Source organism: Lipotes vexillifer, unplaced genomic scaffold, assembly GCF_000442215.2.
Source record: "Lipotes vexillifer unplaced genomic scaffold, Lipotes_vexillifer_v1.1 scaffold240, whole genome shotgun sequence".
Taxonomy (NCBI): Eukaryota; Metazoa; Chordata; class Mammalia; order Artiodactyla; family Lipotidae; genus Lipotes; species Lipotes vexillifer.
In genome coordinates this window covers 3,164,239-3,184,064 of record NW_006797481.1, presented here as the reverse complement: position 1 = coordinate 3,184,064, position 19,826 = coordinate 3,164,239, and the positions used below count along the sequence as shown (strand labels likewise).

At 37.4% G+C, this 19,826-nt stretch overlaps 1 protein-coding gene across 1 annotated transcript in view; it reads right to left on the bottom strand.

Moving 5' to 3' along the window:
- Positions 1–19,826, bottom strand: part of CACUL1 (CDK2 associated cullin domain 1) — a 63,888-nt gene that overhangs the window by 7,771 nt on the left and 36,291 nt on the right. Inside the window, exons 4-6 of the mRNA XM_007469583.1 lie at positions 10,552–10,647; positions 5,191–5,293; positions 2,884–2,973 (exon numbers count right to left, since the gene is read on the bottom strand). Coding sequence (XP_007469645.1) covers positions 2,884–2,973; positions 5,191–5,293; positions 10,552–10,647 — 289 coding nt within the window. The remainder of the gene's footprint in view (positions 1–2,883; positions 2,974–5,190; positions 5,294–10,551; positions 10,648–19,826) is intronic.

The following is a 19,826-nucleotide window of genomic DNA, read 5'->3' as shown; positions in this document are numbered from 1 at the left end:
GATGCTCTATCCCTACTCAGTGAACACTAAATATAAATACTGCCCATCTCTATGCCCTTTTGGATTCTTTTAATCGAGCCCTTTCAAGTTTTATCTTTTGGAAAACATCTTGGCTGTATATATATATATATATATATATATATATATATGTATATATATATATATATATATCAAAACCCATAAAATGTCAATGCTCTATTTAATCCAGCATGCTCATTTTAAAAACTGTAATCTAAGTAAATAATTCTAAATCTGAAAAAAACACATTTAATCCTATGCAATGCTGGACCATTGGCAAGTTAAAAAAAAAAAAAATGCCCAAAAGAATAGCTAAATTAGAGATGGGGGGAAAAAAAACAAACCAACACCACAAACACCACCAAGGCCAATCCACTCACCCTTTGTACAAACTCATGTCAAAATGTTCTCAATAGTGTCCCTCCTTCAAGCTCAGTTCAAACATGGCTTTAGAAAGAGTCTCAACTCAGTGCCCTGGGGAACCACTAACCCATCAGTCAGAGTTGGCAAGGAGTCAAACCAGTCTGACACTTTATGGAACACCAGGCAATCATTAAAATAAAGATAAAGAAACAATGAAAAGTGTATGTATTAAATGAAGAAGTGCAGGATGGGATGATGGGAACTATTCCTAGACTGAGCTTCTAAAGACTAGGTAGAAACACATCTAAATAATAGATGTTATCAGAAGCTCCAAGGATTAGGGCCCAGGAATCTACAGTTTAACAAACTTTTTTGGGTGATTCAGATGCATTCATTATATAAAAATCAGCACTTAAGAACTACTGCAATGAAAGAAACTTATATTTAAAATTCAACTTTTAAAATATTTTAACCTTAATCTGTCAGGTGAATAAATCTGCTTTAACAAACTAGGAACGCAATGGGTATGGACAAAACAAGTAAACGTCAAAATATGTTTAATAGTATCTCAGAAAACAGCTAGGACAGCAAAAGGTTAGTCTGTGATAAAATTCACCTTTTCAAAAGAACAGTTCTCAAATACAGAATTCTCCTCACAAGTAGTATGAAACCTATTATAAGAGCTCAAACCTGGATAAAAATAGCATTTAGATAAAGAAGCGTTTATAAGTTTTTCTACCCTTAATGACTAGTTTTATTCTGCAATTTTGTTACTTATGATAAAAGCCAGAGCTGATAAAGCTGCCCACTTGGGAGGGACAATTTAGAAATCTGTCATACTGTATTTGGATGTCTTCCAAAAGAAAAAGAAAAAAATCATTCATAACCCAGCACTAAAAGAAAAACTCATGAGCTATTTTCATCACATTTAGTAAAATGAAATTCAAAATTCTAAGAAACTGGAAAAAGAAATATATCGGTTTATTGGACACATGCAATATTTTTGCTACTTTATATAAATAATTACTTTACAGGAATAATTTGTCTAAAAATTATGAAGAATAGAGCAAGAACTGATCCAAATTTAAGTAACATTACATTTGACTACTCTAGAAGTCACTAACTGCTCAAAGTAGCGTGAGAAAGACGGTACTTCTGGGTATCACAGTCTACCCCTAGTATCAGTTTTAAACTGGTTTCCATTTTAGCAAGCTAAATTCTGATATATCTTTTAAATTAAGTAAGTAAACTATTCAGACATCAATTAATTAAAATAAAATAACCACTGGGCCCAACTGAATAGTAGTAACAACAGTTAATATTAGCATGCTCATTACATTATCAGGTACTAGGTTAAGCTCTTTAGATCATGTTTTATTTCATTCAATCCTCAAATGACAAAAGAATTTCATAAAAAGATAATTGCTGTCAAAAAAGCAAACCTTAAGTTTCTACACTGAAAAACGATTTTCTACCCTGAACTTCTGCAATCTCTCTCCTATGGACATTTTTTAATTGGCTAGACAACTATGGTAAGTTTGAGGCTCTGGGTTAAAAACAGAAAGATACATACAAAAGCATCTTGAGAGTCCTTTAAATTCACAATGTTTTTTTTTTTTTTAATTTTTGGCTGCGTTGGGTCTTCACTGCTGTGTGCGGGCTTTTCTCTAGTTGCGTCGAGCGGGGGCTACTCTTCATTGCAGTGAGCGGGCTTCTCATTGCAGTGGCTTCTCTTGTTGCGGAGCACGGGCTGTAGGTGCGTGGGCTTCAGTAGTTGTGGCATGAGGGCTCAGTAGTTGTGGCTCGCAGGCTCTAGAACGCAGGCTCAGTAGTTGTGGCACAAGGGCCCAGTTGCTCTGCGGCATGTGGAATCTTCCCGGACCAGGGCTCAAACCCGTGTCCCCTGCACTGGCAGGCGGATTCCCAACCATTGCACCACCAGGGAAGTCCCACAGTGTTTTTATTATAAGACAGATACATTAAGATAATTTACAAACCATGCCTTTGAATACAGTGGTCTTTGATTTTTGGTTCTGCTATTCTGACTATCTTTCTCCTCAAACTACCCTTATGAAATGACTGTAACTTTACCAACACTTCTAGATTCCTTGTACGTTATATAACAGGCCTAACAAGATGGAGTTGTGAATGTGTATAGGCCCGTGCATATTTGCAACATGGGGTAGAAGTGAAGAAGAACCTCACAACAAAAAAAGAGATTAACGCCAGACATAAGATTCAACTTTATCTAAAGTGTCTCCTACAAACTATTTTTGTATTCCCCAAACTAGTTGGTTTTCACTAGTATAGAAAGATTTCCAAGTGAGGTCCTGAGTTTACATTTCACAATGATGAGTATATACTCAATTTTTTTGCTATAACAAATCCAAATACCATTAGACCTCAGAAAACACAAAGAAACACTATCCTCTCGCAGATAGGGCTGGAAGTGCCATAAACAAACAAACAAGTCCAACCCCTGAAGAAAGGATGAATGTTTACCTGGTCTGAGAGTGTACAGGCCTTTCACAATATTTGCCATAGTTGAAGGTGTGACCTGAAATGGTGTTGACTGGGCTTCTAAAAGTAAAGCTGAAATAGAGAGAAAATGGGTTATAAAAATGATACAACACTTTATTGATTGTCAAGGTTTCACTTTCTATCACTATTTCTCCTAAAGACTGAAGGGTAAACAAGGGCAAGAAAAGAACAGCCCAAGAGGGCAAACCAAGTATTTGTACACTAAAGATTTTTTTTTTTAATCCAGTGCAGTAGAGCTCAATCTAACAAGTAGATATGTGCGTATCTGTTGAAACACTAACGGAAATGATTCAATTGATGGAGGTTCTGAAAATAAGTAAAGCTTTCTAAAAGCAACAGTATTCATGGTACTTAGTGAGTGAGCTATAAATACTTCCCATTAAGTTCACAATTCAAAAGATTTACATTTAGGGAATGAACTATTCTCTAACTCCCTCAATCATTTCCCTTTCCCCCAAATCACCCACATATGAAGCTCTTGGAATTTTTCTGAAAGACATGTTGTTAGTAATTCAAGTAACTGAGATCAGAGTCAGAAACTCACTTTCCCAAATGCTACAACTGCAGGTACGTTTTCTTACTAAAGGTAAAGGCAAGAGACCACACTGTCTAACCATGTGACCCTGACTAAACATGACAACAGAGTCAGTTTTCTTTTAGGTTATCTATGGTCACACAAAAATATTATTAAAATATGTTAAATGGATACAATTTCCTCTAGGCAAAACATATATAAACGAACTCCATCATTTAATGAATATGACAGATACTACTGACTCAAAACAGCTTTTTTTTTTTTTTTTTTTTTTTTGCGGTACGCAGGCCTCTCACTGTTGTGACCTCTCCCGTTGCAGAGCACAGGCTCCGGACGCGCAGGGTCAGCAGCCATGGCTCACGGGCCCAGCCGCTCCACAGCATGTGGGATCTTCCCAGACCGGGGCACGAACCCGTGTCCCCTGCATCGGCAGGCGGACTCTCAACCACTGCGCCACCAGGGAAGCCCAAAATGGCTCATTTTTAATTCCTCTCTCAAAGACCTGTAATTTACTAACCAAATACCCATGAAACTTGGCATAATTTTCATCTAAGCCAGCTTGTAAAATTATATAAATTGTTTTCTTCTATCCCCACCTTTTAAAACATGGAAACACCATCTCACTTGGCCAACAATGATTTCTGTAGTTTCAAACATGCAATGTGAATTACATTTGCAATGCTAGGCATTGCAGAAAAATCATATTTTAAAATGCCATGTTTAAAAATTGAAATTCTAAATTTTAGGTTCTTAGAGGCTCTTCTAGTCAAGGTTCTCTCTAATTTCCACATGTACCCCAAACCCAGGGTCTATCTCTATTAATCCATCTTCCTCCTACTTTCTGACCGATCATTTGGTTTTCAGTAAGTGTTGTTTCCACTAATTCTTTATGTTCAATCACACATTCATGACGTGGTCAAATACATACACTTGCAAACAACTTCTGCATAACTATAACCACCTATGTCAAATTTGATAGCTATAAGGAAATGATAAATTCACAGGTTAAGTTATACGTAAAATGTACATAAATTAATTTGGGATGAATTAACTGAAAAATAATCACATTCAGTAACAAAAGTTAAGGTTAAGAAGGTGTAACATTTCACTAAAATCCTCTCCACTTAAAATTCGTTGTAGGAAAAGTCTTTAAAAGTAAAATTTTCCAGTTGAACTCGCCTTTTAAGGAAAAGAAAATGGGAATGTGAGGGAGAAGTAGCTTGAGAGAGGGAAGAAAATACTTACTGAGCATTTAACAGGTGCTACAGGTACTTTACATATGTGTAATTCTCACATGCTTCATTTAATTTAGGGTTTACTTTCTCACAAGCTTAACTGTCATCTACCTTTTTTTTTTAGTACAAATAAGGAAACTGAGAGGATACTGTGCTACCATTTCAATTACATTACACTCCTTCTAGAATTACCAGTAACAAAGTTACAGGTGAACTCCTTAATATTTCCCCCAAAGTCAGAGAAAAAAAAGGCAGCAAGTATCATGCCAGATACGAAGGCACTGTCCAATGACCTGGCTGCTCCCAGCTCACTGGGTGATCTTCAAGTCACATTTTCAATTCCCCAGTGTCTCTCTGTAGAGAATTGGGCTTTATGATCACTATAAGATTCAGAAGACATCAACATTGGGGTTTAGATGCCAATGCTCTTTGGTTAAAAAAAAAAAACCCCCAAAACACTGCTTGTATTATGTCATCCCCATAAGATTAATTACTTACGCATTAGGCTGTAAATGTGCTTTTCTGCAACATGTTCCGTAAACAGCTTTATAAGGTCATCTTTTAAGTCTCTGTTAAGCTTGGTTTCGATGTAAAACTTATTCTGAAAAAGAAAATAAGTTATTTTTCAGTGCATCAATTAGAGAGAAATGATTAGTCTAATGAACTGAAACACTAAAAAATAAATTATTTTAGGAAACAATTCATAAAAGCATCAGTTAAAACATAAAAACCCGGGCTTCCCTGGTGGCGCAGTGGTTGGGAGTCCGCCTGCCGATGCAGGGGACGCGGGCTCGTGCCCCGGTCTGGGAGGGTCCCACATGCCGCGGAGCGGCTGGGCCCGTGGGCCGTGGCCGCTGGGCCTGCACATCCGGAGCCTGTGCTCCGCAACGGGAGAGGCCGCAGCGGTGAGAGGCCCGCGTACCGCAAAGAAAAAAAAAAAAACATAAACACCCAACATCAGAAAACAAAAGCCCTGCCACTATTAGTTATAGTCCTAGCATGGGGTTAAAAGCACATAAAGATAAAATGCTATAAATCATACAAAAGAACATGGGAAGATACTCAACATTAACTAGACAGGGATTCAATGGACCATATTGTATGACAGGCACTTAATATGCCCTTTTAAATGACTACATCATCAGCTAAAGGCAACACCAGGAAACACTAGTGAAAGGTACCCTATTTATCAATGATCTAGGCTGAAAGCATGCAGTGGGCATGCACTGGTTGACTCCCCTACATTTTCACTTTAATGATTAGTCTAAGTCATTCAGCTTATGGCATTCCTTAGGGATGGATGGTCTTTGGTTCAAAGGTAGACAAATGAGCCAAGGTAACCCAATCAGACCAAAGGAAACCTAGGCTTGAGTAAAAATCATCTTACAACCATGAGGAGAACAAGATGCAACAGATGTGTAAAGCAAAGAGACAAAAAACAACCTGAGACTTTGGTAACACTGTTGAACCACGGATTCAACCAACCCAGAAACTGCTGTATTTCTGGAGTTTTATTACAAGAGATAATACCTTTCTCATTTACAAATCACTTTGAATCAGGTTTTCTGTTTCTTGCAGCCAAAAGCATCCTAATTAGAATGAATAGCAAGTAAAAAAGATTGAATTTGTTCATGTTTAAATGTTAACTCAATGCACAGGAGTGGAAAATGAAAAGAGGAATGAATGTCAGTAAGTTGGCTCACTGATTCTCTCAATTCTTAACATGTTTTTTTCTCTATAAAAAAATCATAAAGGACTTCCCTGGTGGTGCAGTGGTTAAGAATCCGCCTGCCAATGCAGGGGACACAGGTTCATTTCGTGGTCTGGGAAGATCCCACATGCCGTAGAGCAACTAAGCCCGTGAATCACAACTACTGAGCCCGCGCCCTAGAGTCCATGTGCTGCAACTACTGAGCCCACGTACTGCAAATACTGAAGCCCGTGCACCTAGAGCACGTGCTCCACAACAAGAGAAGCCACTGCAATGAGAAGCCCGCGCACCACAATGAAGAGCAGCCCCCTCTCACCGCAACTAGAGAAAGTCCACGTGCAGCAATGAAGACTCAATGCAGCCAAAAAAAAAAATATATATATATAAAACATGCACATAATTACAAAATAAAACCATGCAAAAGGGTATGCAATAAAAAGGAGTCTCCCACAGCAGACCTTCTGTCCCATTCCCAAAGGCCCCATTCTGCACTGCGAAAGCTTGTATATTCTTTCTAAAATGTTCTTACATTTTTTTGGATATGCTTTTTTTTCCTCTAAAACGAAGAAAACACTTCCTAATGAAATATAACACACACCGCTTTACATCTTACTTTTTCACCTAACATTGTATGTTGAAAAGATTCTCTCCAAAATAACATACAGACATGTCATTATTATTTTTTTAGCAGCATAATGAGTGGACGTATTTATTTATTTATGTATTTATTTATTTTATGGTGTACTAGTTTCTGCTTTATAACAAAGTGAATCAGTTATACATATACATATGTTCCCCAATCTCTTTCCTCTTGCGCCTCCCTCCCTCCCACACTCCCTATCCCACCCCTCTAGGTGGTCACAAAGCACCGAGTTGATCTCCCTGTGCTATGCGGCTGCTTCCCACTAGCTATCTATTTTACGTTTGGTAGTGTATATATGTCCATGCCACTCTCTCGCTTTGTCACAGCTTACCCTTGCCCCTCCCTACATCCTCAAGTCCATTCTCTAGTAGGTCTGTGTCTTTATTCCTGTCTTACCCCTAGGTTCTTCAAGACATTTTTTTTTCTCCCTTAAATTCCATATATATGTGTTAGTATACGGTATTTGTCTTTCTCTTTATGACTTACTTCACTCTGTATGACAGACTCTAGGTCTATCCATCTCATTACAAATAGCTCAATTTCGTTTCTTTTTATGGCTGAATAATATTCCATTGTATATATGTGCCATATCTTCTTTATCCATTCATCTGTCGATGGAAACTTAGGTTGCTTCCATGTCCTGGCTATTGTAAATAGTGCTGCAGTGAACATGGTGGTACATGACTATTTTTGAATTACGGTTTTCTCAGGGTATATGCCCAGTAGTGGGATTGCTGGGTCATATGGTACTTCTATTTTTAGTTTTTTAAGGAACCTCCATACTGTTCTCCATAGTGGCTATATCAATTTACATTCCCATCAACAGTACAGGAGGGTTCCCTTTTCTCCACACCCTCTCCAGCATTTATTGTTTCTAGACTTTTTGAGGATGGCCATTCTGACTGGTGTGAGATGATATCTCATTGTAGTTTTGATTTGCATTTCTCTAATGATTAATGATGTCGAGCATTCTTTCATGTGTTTGTTGGCAGTCTGTATATCTTCTTTGGAGAAATGTCTATGTAGGTCTTCTGCCCATTTTTGGATTGGGTTGTTTGTTTTTTTGTTATTGAGGTGCATGAGCTGCTTATAAATTTTGGAGATTAACCCTTTGTCAGTTGCTTCATTTGCAAATATTTTCTCCCATTCTGAGGGTTGTCTTTTGGTCTTGTTTATGGTTTCCTTTGCTGTGCAAAAGCTTTGAAAGTTTCATTAGGTCTCATTTGTTTATTTTTGTTTTTATTTCCATTTCTCTAGGAAGTGGGTCTAAAAAGATCTTGCTGTGATTTATGTCAGAGTGTTCTGCCTATGTTTTCCTCCAAGAGTTTGATAGTTTCTGGCCTCACATTTAGTTCTTTAATCCACTTTGAGCCTATTTTTGTGTATAGTGTTAGGGAGTGTTCTAATCTCATACTTTTACATGTACCTGTCCAGTTTTCCCAGCACCACTTATTGAAGAGGCTGTCCTTTCTCCACTGTACATTCCTGCCTCCTTTATCAAAGATAAGGTGACCATATGTGTGTGGATTTATCTCTGGGGCTTTCTATCCTGTTCCATTGATCTATCTTTCTGTTTTGGTGCCAGTACCATACTGTCTTGATTACTGTAGCTTTGTAGTCTAGTCTGAAGTCAGGGAGCCTGATTCCTCCAGCTCCGTTTTTCGTTCTCAAGATTACTTTGGCTATTCGGGGTCTTTTGTGTATCCATACAGATTGTGAAATTTTTTGTTCTAGTTCTGTGAAAAATACCAGTGGTAGTTTGACAGGGATTGCACTGAATCTGTAGATTGCTTTGGGCAGTAGAGTCATTTTCACAATGTTGATTCTTCCAATCCAAGAACATGGTATATCTCTGCATCTATTTGTATCATCTTTAATTCCTTTCCTCAGTGTCTTATAATTTTCTGCATACAGGTCTTTGGTCTCCTTAGGTAGCTTTATTCCTAGATATTTTATTCTTTTTGTTGCAATGGTAAGGGAGTGTTTTCTTGATTTCACTTTCAGATTTTTCATCATTAGTGTATAGGAATGCCAGAGATTTCTGTGCATTAATTTTGTATCCTGCTACTTTACCAAATTCATTGATTAGCTCTAGTAGTTTTCTGGTAGCATCTTTAGGATTCTCTATGTATAGTATCATGTCATCTGCAAACAGTGACAGCTTTACTTCTTCTTTTCTGATTTGGATTCCTTTTATTTCCTTTTCTTCTCTGATTGCTGTGGCTAAAACTTCCAAAACTATGTTGAATAAGAGTGGTGAGAGTGGGCAACCTTGTCTTGTTCCTGATCTTAGTGGAAATGCTTTCAGTTTTTCACCACTGAGGATGATGTTGGCTGTGGGTTTGTCATATATGGCCTTTATTATGTTGAGGCAAGTTCCCTCTATGCCTATTTTCTGCAGGGTTTTTGACATGTCATTATTATTATTTTTTTTTTTTGCGGTACGCAGGCCTCTCACTGTTGTGGCCTCTCCCACTGCGGAGCACAGGCTCTGGACGCGCAGGCTCAGCGGCCATGGCTCACGGGCCCCGCCGCTCCACGGCATGTGGGATCTTCCCGGACTGGGGCACGAACCCGTGTCCCCTGCATCGGCAGGCGGACCCTCAATCACTGCGCCACCAGGGAAGCCCAGACATGTCATTATTTTTAACTGCGTATTTTTCTACAGTAAATATCCTCCATAAATTATTTAAATAGTAGTCTCCCACTGATAACACAGATTCCTCCCAATGTTCTGTTTTTTCAGTAAAGCATATCTTATGGAGAATAAATCATTTTGAAGATTGGTATTACACACATAGTTTATCTCTAGGCTACAACCCATTCTCTAGGGAATGGGTTGTTTAGGTTGCAGGGATCAACCTAAACAACACATTCCCTAATCTAATCAACAAAGAGAAAGTGGGACAATGGTTTCTAAGGGCTCTTGCGTTCAACAGGAACACTAACATTAAGCTCCTATAGCTTTATATATTTAAAAGGCGGGGGTGTGGGGGTGTGGGACAGGGAGGGGACACTTCAACAAAGTCAACAGACTACAAGATGTACTCATGGCATAATTCTCCAAGTGAAAGAGATTATCAGAATGAAAGCAAACTTTACTGTTCTACTTTTTATGGAGTTACTTCCTTGGCATTTATTATACACCATGTTTTTAGATACATGTCTTAACTCTCTATTTTCTGAAGGTAAGAAATCTTTCTGATATATCTTTATTTTCCAAGCACAGTATCTTCCATATGGCAGAAACAAAATGTTAATTGGGTGACTGCTGATTATTAATGCCTGTCTGTTTCCGCAATGGTATTTTATGAAATTTTAAAACAGTGAAAGGCTAAATAAGTCTTCTATGCCAACACTATCAACATTGCTGAAATAGATTAATTTCCATTTCTAACATAATACACAGTAAAAGAAAAATAGAATATGCTTAACTTTCTGCATCTATCTGCACTTAGACCGATAAACAAGAGGTATTTGGAAAGGGGAAATAGCTCTAACTTACCATATATATGAAAAGAGGCACAATGCTCTGCAATGCTCCCATATACTGTCCAAGAGCTATATTAAATCTTTCAATATAGAGATCTGGAGGGCTGGCCTGTGAAAAAGAACATAAATGTGATCATTCCAGGAAACCAGGTATAAAGATCTTCCGGCACAATCTAAAATGCAAACAGACTTAGAACTCAATCAAAGTTCACACTGAAATTCACAATAAAGAAAAAGAGGAGGCTTATATCCTGAAGTTTAGTTAAGATTTCTATCTCTATTCCAATATCTACTATGCAAAACTGAGGTTTGATTTAGCTGCCTTTAAAATGTGTGTAACCTTCCCATGTCAGTTAAAAGGCTTTGCTCTGTTAACAAGTAAAAAGGTGAATTTACACTTAAGATAAATGATATGATTTTTTAAATCACCACTATACTATAGACATTTACTATGGGAATCAAACTATATTTGGGCTTGCAGTAGGGGGGGAAATTCAAGGAAGTGATATAGGCTTAATATACTATGAGAATGGCTGTTGACATGTTAGAATTACCTTAGGCACAGTAATATTCTAAGTTGATACTAACTTGGTTGTACCACTCCTGTAGCTAGCCAGTTATAAACCTGTTGGCTAGAAAGCAGGACTCAAATGGCCCATATACATCTGCAGCTCTGGAGAGCAGTTAAAATAAATATAATACATGACTGGCATTTAACTCACTGTTACCAAATACCAAGTCATAAAGCCATCAAAAGAGAACACTTCCAATTTAACTGCACGTTGTGGAATGAATGTGAGTGTGTGTGTCCCCACACACAAATGTTAAAACCCTAACCAGTGCAGCTCTATTTAGAGTAAGGAAGTAATTAAGGCTAAATGAGGTCATAAGAGTAGAGCCCTTATCCTACAGGATTAGTGTCCTTATGAGAAAAGACACCAAGGGGCTCATTCTTTTCCCCTTCCTCTCCCTCCCCTGCCCCAAAGCACACTCAGAGGAAAGGCCATGTGAGCACATTGCAAGACGATGGCTGTCTACAAGCCAGGAAGAGAGCTCTCATCAGGAACCAAATCAGCTGACACCTTAATCTTGGACTTCCCAGCCTCCAGAATGGTGAGAAATAAATTTCCGTTGTTTAAACCACTCAGTCTGTAGTATTTTGTTATGGCAGCCCAAGCAGACTAAGATACTGTGTTTTACAAAAACGTATCCATGTACTATTTCACTTTATTCCCTAAAGGTAAATTAGTTAAGTACCATCTTAATGTTGAAGAGACACACAAATGGGCAAGGATTTGCCTAAAATTAGAATGACAGATCCAGGTCTTCCAGCTATGAATTCATTCCTGCACCAGGGAGTTGGGGGAAAGGGCAGAGGACACAAAACATCACACAAACAGAACTGATTCCACACAAGCGCTAACTCATGACAGCCTCATCATCTGACAACCACATCATATACACAAAGTCTGGCTTTCAAACAAGTATATAAAGAAACACCACGTTGAAAGACTCCTAAGTATTAAATTTAAACATTGAAATTATAAAACCATTTCAGCTAAGCTATTTTAGAAATGTCCAAATAATCCAATAGTATTTAAAAATAAATTTTAATTCATTTTTTTCAGTTCTACTTAGAAGCTTAGATATGTGCAGTGAGCTGTCCTTACTTTTAATTCATCTTTCATTACTGAGTTCTTACATACAGGTTTGGTGCACACTTGGTGCTTTTTCTTTTTAAACATTTACTTTTCTTAGTCCTCCTACTGCAATAAGTTGAACGTTATTTCCATTTAACATCTGAGGCAACTGGGGCTCAGAAATATTTGGTCAACTGATTACAGTCCTACAACTAATAAGTCCAAGAATTAAGACTCTGACCTTGTTCAAACTCAGTCCTTCCAACTATTTATAATCAATTTTTAGCACCCTGAAACTTTTAGAAAAAAGTTCAGACTTCCAGTTTAGGCCACTATCTACCTCTCTGCTTTCACATCCTGCTCATTCTCCCGTGTAGCCCAGCACAGTCACCACATGGAACTACTAACAGTTCCCAAACAATTTCCGTGTGCTGCTTAGGCCTCCTTCACTGTATCTTCTACCTGACGCCTTTTATCAGCACCCTCAACCAGACTCACCCTGGCTAACTTCTCCTACTCACCCTTCAAGATCTGTTTCACTTCCTCGAAACTGAGATATACGGCCCTTCAACAGGGCACCACCACACTTATTCACTTCTCCACTGGGTAGTCTCTGTCACTAAACTTTCAGCCCCTAGAGGGCAAGATCTGTGTCTTATCTTTATATCTCTAGTGCAGACCACAGAACCCGGCCATAGTAGGTATAGATAAGTGCTTTTTTTTTGTACTTAGGACAGTCTTGCTTAACTCTAAAGTTGTTTAAATCTAAATCTAATCTAGCCTTGCTTAAATCTAAATTGCTATTTTATCATTTAACAAGGTTATATGACAATTCATTTAGCCCTCTGAATTTCAATTTCCATACATATAAAAAATAAGAAAAACACTAATTGTGCTATTTCCAAGATGTGCTGAGAATCAAAGAAAATAACGTGTGCTTAGAAAAATGTCAACTATTACACATGCACATGCAAGTAGCAAGAGTAAACTCCTTTATGAATTAACTACCTATTTGTTTAATACTTCAGAAAAACCTATTAACATTATTAAAGCCATTCTTTGTTAACTAAAAAAATTGGGGAAAACAGTTCCACATTATGGGCAAACTTTTCACTATAACTAATGAACAGAATCACATGTAATATCTTTCTCTAAACTGCTTCGAAGAACTCTGGAAATGATATTTCAATATTCAAAGAAATAAATTTTAGAAGTATGATATGAAAAAAGAAAATCTGAAGAGCTTTTGCATTAAAATAATTTTCCTTTTTCATAAAAGGATACTTTGTCTATCTAAAAGTTAAAAGTATGAACATTTATCAAAAGCCACACTTCACAGCAGACAGAATAAATAAAATTGAATTCCTTAGTTATTCTTTTCAAGACTTCCCAAAGCCGCAAAGGTTATGAGTATTAAAAAGTACTTTTTGTACTGAATCAAATGTCAGAACGTTTACTTAGCTTTTCTACTTCCACATTACATGCAGCACTTATTCAAAACCTCTTAAATGGCAGACTACAAATTATAATAGTCTTCTAAAATAAATCCATGCTCTTTACTAGAAACCTAGAAATACCTGTTAGTAACAAAACTAATCGAATTGTTCCTCCTTAAAACTTAAGTTCAGTATACTTTGGGTCCCACTGTGGAAATTGCTACCTATTTGATTTACATAATTTCACCATGAATGTATTTGGATTGGACATTAAATGAAATTTTTTACCCCTAAAATAAGCAAGCTTCATTTTCTTCTCAAATAAAATAAGAAAAAGCAATTGGCCAGAAAAATAACCATTACTCCAAACATGCTCCAACTTCTCCTAACAGACTTAGATTCCCTGAAATTTGTAATACGGCTGGTAGGAATGTTTTAATTTCTTCTTCTTCTTTTTTAAATCAGTAATTCATTCATCTGGTTTAAAATTCAAATTAGTTCAAAAGGGTTTAGAGTAAAGAATTTACCTTTCATCCCTCCTGCATTGTACAAACCAACACTTAATTCCTTTATAACCTTCCAGAAGAATTTTACATATATACAAAAAAATAAGAATCCCATTCATATCCTTTTTCACACAAATGCTAACTTACAATCATACTGATCTGCACTTTTCCTAACAATGTATCTTGGAGACTGCTTTATTCTAGTGTTTCTCAAACATTTTGATATCAGGAACCCTTTATACTCTTAAAAATAACTGGAAATTCCAAAAAGCTTTTATTTATAATGTAGGTTGTATCTATTAGTATTTACCATATTAGAAACTAAAACTGGGTTTTAAAACTATGTATTAATATATTCTAAAATGACAATAAGCTCATCACATTTTAACAATTTTAATGTTAAAATACAGTTAAATATTTTATATTATAAACTAAGTTACATGTAAATAACTATATTTTCCCCCAAAAAAAATTAGTAAGAAGAGTGGTATTGTTTTTACAGTTTTGTAAGTCTCTGGAGAGTGGCTTAATAGAAGACAGCTGGATTCTCATATCTGCTTCTGTACTGAATCAGTTGTTATGTGATGTTTTGGTTACAGTAAATGAAGAAAATCTACCTTCACACAGATATGTAGTCAGAAAAGGAAGGCATATTTTAATAGCCTTTTCAAATAATTGTAGATATTTTTCTCTGAAACTTGACAAGTGGTAGTTTCTTAAAGGTTAGTTGGGATATGAAATCTGAAACTATCAATGAATTCTTGATACTCTATTACATTAAAACCCATTGTTCTATCTTCTACTTTGAATGTGTCTTTTACAGATACATTTTATAGCATTACAAACCTGTCATTTGAAAAATACTGACTCACTGAGTTATGCAGATCTAAATGTTGACACATTTCACTATACAACATCAAGAAAAGTTATCATCATCTATCTCATCAGAAAAGTCTTTTTAAGTATTGGGATGTTATCAAGATCATCGTTGTAGATACAGGTTTTCCAAAATTCTAATTTTCACTTCAAAGCTCAAATTTTATCATTGGCAACAAATACCGTCAGTTGTTTTCCTTGAAGTGACACACTTCTTTCATTTTTCAGAAAATATCTATTAAACACCAGTCTAAATAACCATAGTGTGTCAGTCATTCTTTCAAATAAAAGGAGTGTTTTATAGGGGAAAACACTAGCTTAATATCTAGTTTAGCTCAAAACTCATATAACCACAGAAGTGTTATTTTTCAAAACAATCATTGTTACTTTATTATACAGCTTCCCATTTCTTCACAAAGAATATTTTTCTAAGTATACGCAAAGTCACAATTCAATAAAATTAATATCTTTCACTGCTTCATCTAGGACATTCTTAAGTGAAATGCTTTTGTTTTCTGCTGTGAGTCTGTAGAAGTGAAGATGCTAAGGCACCAAGCAGTTTTACCCACCATTGCTTTTGTACCATCAGACCAAATACCCACATAGTAAAAAGGGAAAATAAGATCTTAGTAGTATTAGAAAAACAGTTTTGATTTTACAGACCCCCTGAAAAGATTTCAGGGACCCTTAGAGGTCCTCAAACCACTTTTGAAAGAAATCTATTCTTTTAAGCACAATGTTTGAATGTACTATTTATTTAACCAGTCCCCCATCTGAAAGCTTGTTGCTAATCTTTTATTACCACAAGATGTTACAATGAATTACTTCATACAGATGCTATATTGTAGAGAGTAATTTTAAAGAAAAATTAAGTTTAAAAGAAGTAGAATTAGATGATAATCATGTATCATCATATAAAAACAAAATATTTTTGGTACTTAAGAGTTTTATAGAACCAATCTGCTAAATATCCCTTAAAATTATATATACATACACACACACACATATATATATATTTGCTTACTAAGTATATTCCCTAATTATCTTTAATTTTGAAAGCTAGATAAGGAAGCTTGATCAGTTACTCTAATTAGGCATATATTAATTTTTAGAACAGCATGACTTGTTTAAATAATTTTACTAGCCAACAGACAAATATACTATGGTCTAGGTCAGTACTGCCCAACAGAACTTCCTGTGATGATGGAAATGTCCTATAACTGCACTGTCCAATATGGCAGCCACTAGTCATGTGTGACTACTGAGCACTTGAAATGTATTTAATAAAACAAACTAAGAAAGTGCATTTTTATGTCATTTTAATTTTAAAGTTACATGTGACTAGTGGTAACCAAACTGGACACTGCAGATGTAAAATAGAAATAAGTTCCAGTTTCATAATTATATCCCTCCTCTTCTATCTACGCCCTATCCCCATCCCACCAAAATGAAACATGAAAAAAATTTAAGAATATTTGCTTTTATGTTCACAAAAACGTTGTAGTTGTCTTTAAATAAAGAAATGACTTTCATATGTTATAATGAAATAAGGAGGAAGAAAAGGTGGGAAGGAGGGATCTAATAAACATATCAAGGCCACTAACATATATCTTTGTGGAAGTAATACATGTTCACTGAAATTTTTAAAATTAAAAATGCAATTATAGGAAAACAACCACTACCGAGAATGGTAGATAACTACCATCAACATTTTCTTCTGTTCTTCTATGTGTATGTTTTATAACAAATATGGAATTATTTTGTAATCTGCTATTATCACTCAGCTATATATATCACTGACACCTCGCAGACCAAATGGATTTCAACAACGTGACTGTAATGACTGTCTGGCCCCACCACTGTCTGCTTCATCAGTCCCTCTTCATTAGATACTTAAAACCAAGCTCTGCTGTCTGCATTATCCAGGTTTGCAACGGTACTTCTACTCCAGATTAGCACTTCAGTGGTGCAAATGTGCTGCGTGTCTTCAGCAACAATACAATCTTACATTTAAACAAAAAATGACACCACTAGTTGCTTGAGAGAGACCAGTTTCGGGAGCTATGGTACATTTGCCTAGGCCAGTGAATTTCAAAGAATGCTGCTCTCCAAGTCACCTGAAGGGCTTGTTAATGATGCAGATTCCTCTGCCACAAAGTCCAGACTCAGAAACTTCCCAGAAGTGTATATTTTTAAAGAGAACTTCAGGGGATTCTTTAAACAGCTGGCCCAGCAGCTGTTAAGCATTTAGCAGCCTGTACCTTAAACCACTTCAAAGGAAAGAGAGGTGCTTCTAGAGAAGGAAGTCTAGAGGATCCAAGAGAGGGCAGAGCAGTAATTACCCACCCTACACAAGGCATTTATTGCATGACAATAGTGACACTGCAGCTGCAAACTATAGTGAAGTCAATAAAAACATGATACACTAATATTTTAATATTAGTGTTAAGACTATAGGTGAATTGTTCTTTTTAATTTAACAGCTTCTTGATTATTATCAACTTCAGTGATTATGAACTTATTAAAGTGCAACGGTGAAGTTCTAACTCCACTTAGAATGCAGAAAGCCACCAGAGAACATCAGTCCTGCCCTGATGGTAAGAAAAAGCTAGTTAACCTACATCATCAATTTTCTGAGCTCATCAGAGACCTGAGGTCACTACATTTTACAACTGCCATGTCCAACCAGGTGAACTGAATTCCAAAGAGTTACAAGCTCTTCTAAGGAAAGAAAGGACACGTGAACTGTTTCTCTCTGGTGATGGCAGCCATAAAAGCCGGTACAAGAACAAAAGAAGCTGAAATAAACCATTAAAGGACAAGTGTGAACTAGCAATATAGAATCCCTGGGAGCCTCAACACAAGGGCAGTCCATACCTACTCCCCAGCTCTTTTCCATGGGTTTCCACTGGGCCTTTGAGACGAATAATTGAGGGCAGTGAAAGAAATCAGAGAGCCACCTTCTATGGCACAGATGTGCTAGGCCTGTCAAGGTTTGAGGGTGGGGCAGGAGTCCCTAAGGAAACCCACGCACACTGCGGGCCCATCACGGGTAAACAGCTGCTGATTAGCTGCCAATGGAAGACATGAATGAAAACTGCCTATGCGCCGGACCCTACTCACCTACAAAGCAAACGCCATTTGTTGAAGGGAAGGGGTAAGAGATCCACCTGAACCCTGGTGACCCTTCTTTTACCTGAGGCAAAAACTGTCTACTGTGGGGGGATGGACAGGGAATCCTCTAGCCCTCCTGTCACAGGCAAAGGTCACCAATCACCGGGGAGGGGGCAGAAAATCCATTCATGCCCAGGTTTCTGCACTACTACAAAACAGAAGCATCTTGCTGCTGAGGGAAGCGCAGGAAACTTGCTCACTCCTAAAGCCCCCCATGGATGCAAGGCGAAATTTGGTTGCCACAGGGTGTAGGGGACAAGAGGTGCAAGGGGTAGGGAGAAAGCAAGAAACCCTCCAGAGCTCTAGACCAGGGGTCAACAAACCAGAGCCTGCAGGCCAAAGCTGGCCCACAACCTGTTTTTATAAATAAAGTTTGACTGGAACACAGTCACGTCCATTCACGTATGAATTGTCCATAGCTGCTTTCACGCTGCAACAGCAGAGTTAAAGATGCTGCAATAGAGACCACAAGGCCCATGAGGATAACTACTATCTGGCCCTTGGCAGCAAAAGTTTACCAACCCCAGTTCTAGACCTTGAACTGAGAAGGAAAAGGCTATCTGCAAATGGGGTGAGGAAGAGGGAGATGAGAACACTGAGAAAGCCCCACTTCCGAGGGTTCAGTTGCACGGGGACTACCTATGACTGAGGCAGGAGCAAGAGAACCAGGGAAAAAACCCAAACCCAAAACCCTGCTCCCCACCCCTGAAGCCTTGCACCAAGTAACAAGCAACAGCCATCCACTCACTGCTGGGAGAGGGCAACAGTGCAAAGAAAGGGCCCCACCACAAAGCAGGGCCTGCTAAGGGCCGAGGATAGAGCAGGAGCACTGAAAACCCCCTCCTGATTCACACTAGGAACAGAGCAGTCACTGTCCACTGCTGGAGAATCTGAGGCCTTACTGGTTATTGAAATGATAAAACGCAAACCCACATCAACTACTAATACAACTGATTCAACTCCTCACACCAACAGCCCGACAGAAGAGTGGCAGGCCCATTACTAAGCATAAATATTAATGTCAGTCTCTACTGATGTTTTTATACAATGTCCAGCATTCAATTAGAAACACCAAGAAAGTATGAAAACACACCCACTGTCAAGAGTTAAAGAGTCAACAGGCCCAGACACAGAGATGCCCACAAGTTGGAACTGTCATACAGAGACTTTAAAATAACTATGATTAATGTATGTTATGACCCAGTAGAAGAGGTGGGAAACGTGCATAAAAAGATGGGGAATTACAGCAGACAAATGAAAAGGTTTTTTTTTAAGTCAAACAGAAATGCTAAAAGTTTTCAAATAGTTCCTTCATAATCTTTTTAACATTTTAACATTTATTCCTATATTACCAAGTATGACTTTGGCATTTTGGATACGATACAAATGAACCTGAATGCTCTCTTAATATTATTTTCTGAATCAAACTGGAAATTACTTTTGAAAAAAAATTTGCCTCTACATGACTAACTTCAGCAAAAATGAATAGCGTGTAATATACTTTTAGTCTAACCAACTTATTCCATGACTTTCCAGAGCAATACCACTCTGCCGACAGACAGATTTATGAAGGTTCCAGAAGCAACACTAATTACACCTAAGGCTGATAGAGACGCTACATAAAACTGGAATTTCTTTCCAAACAGACAAATACAT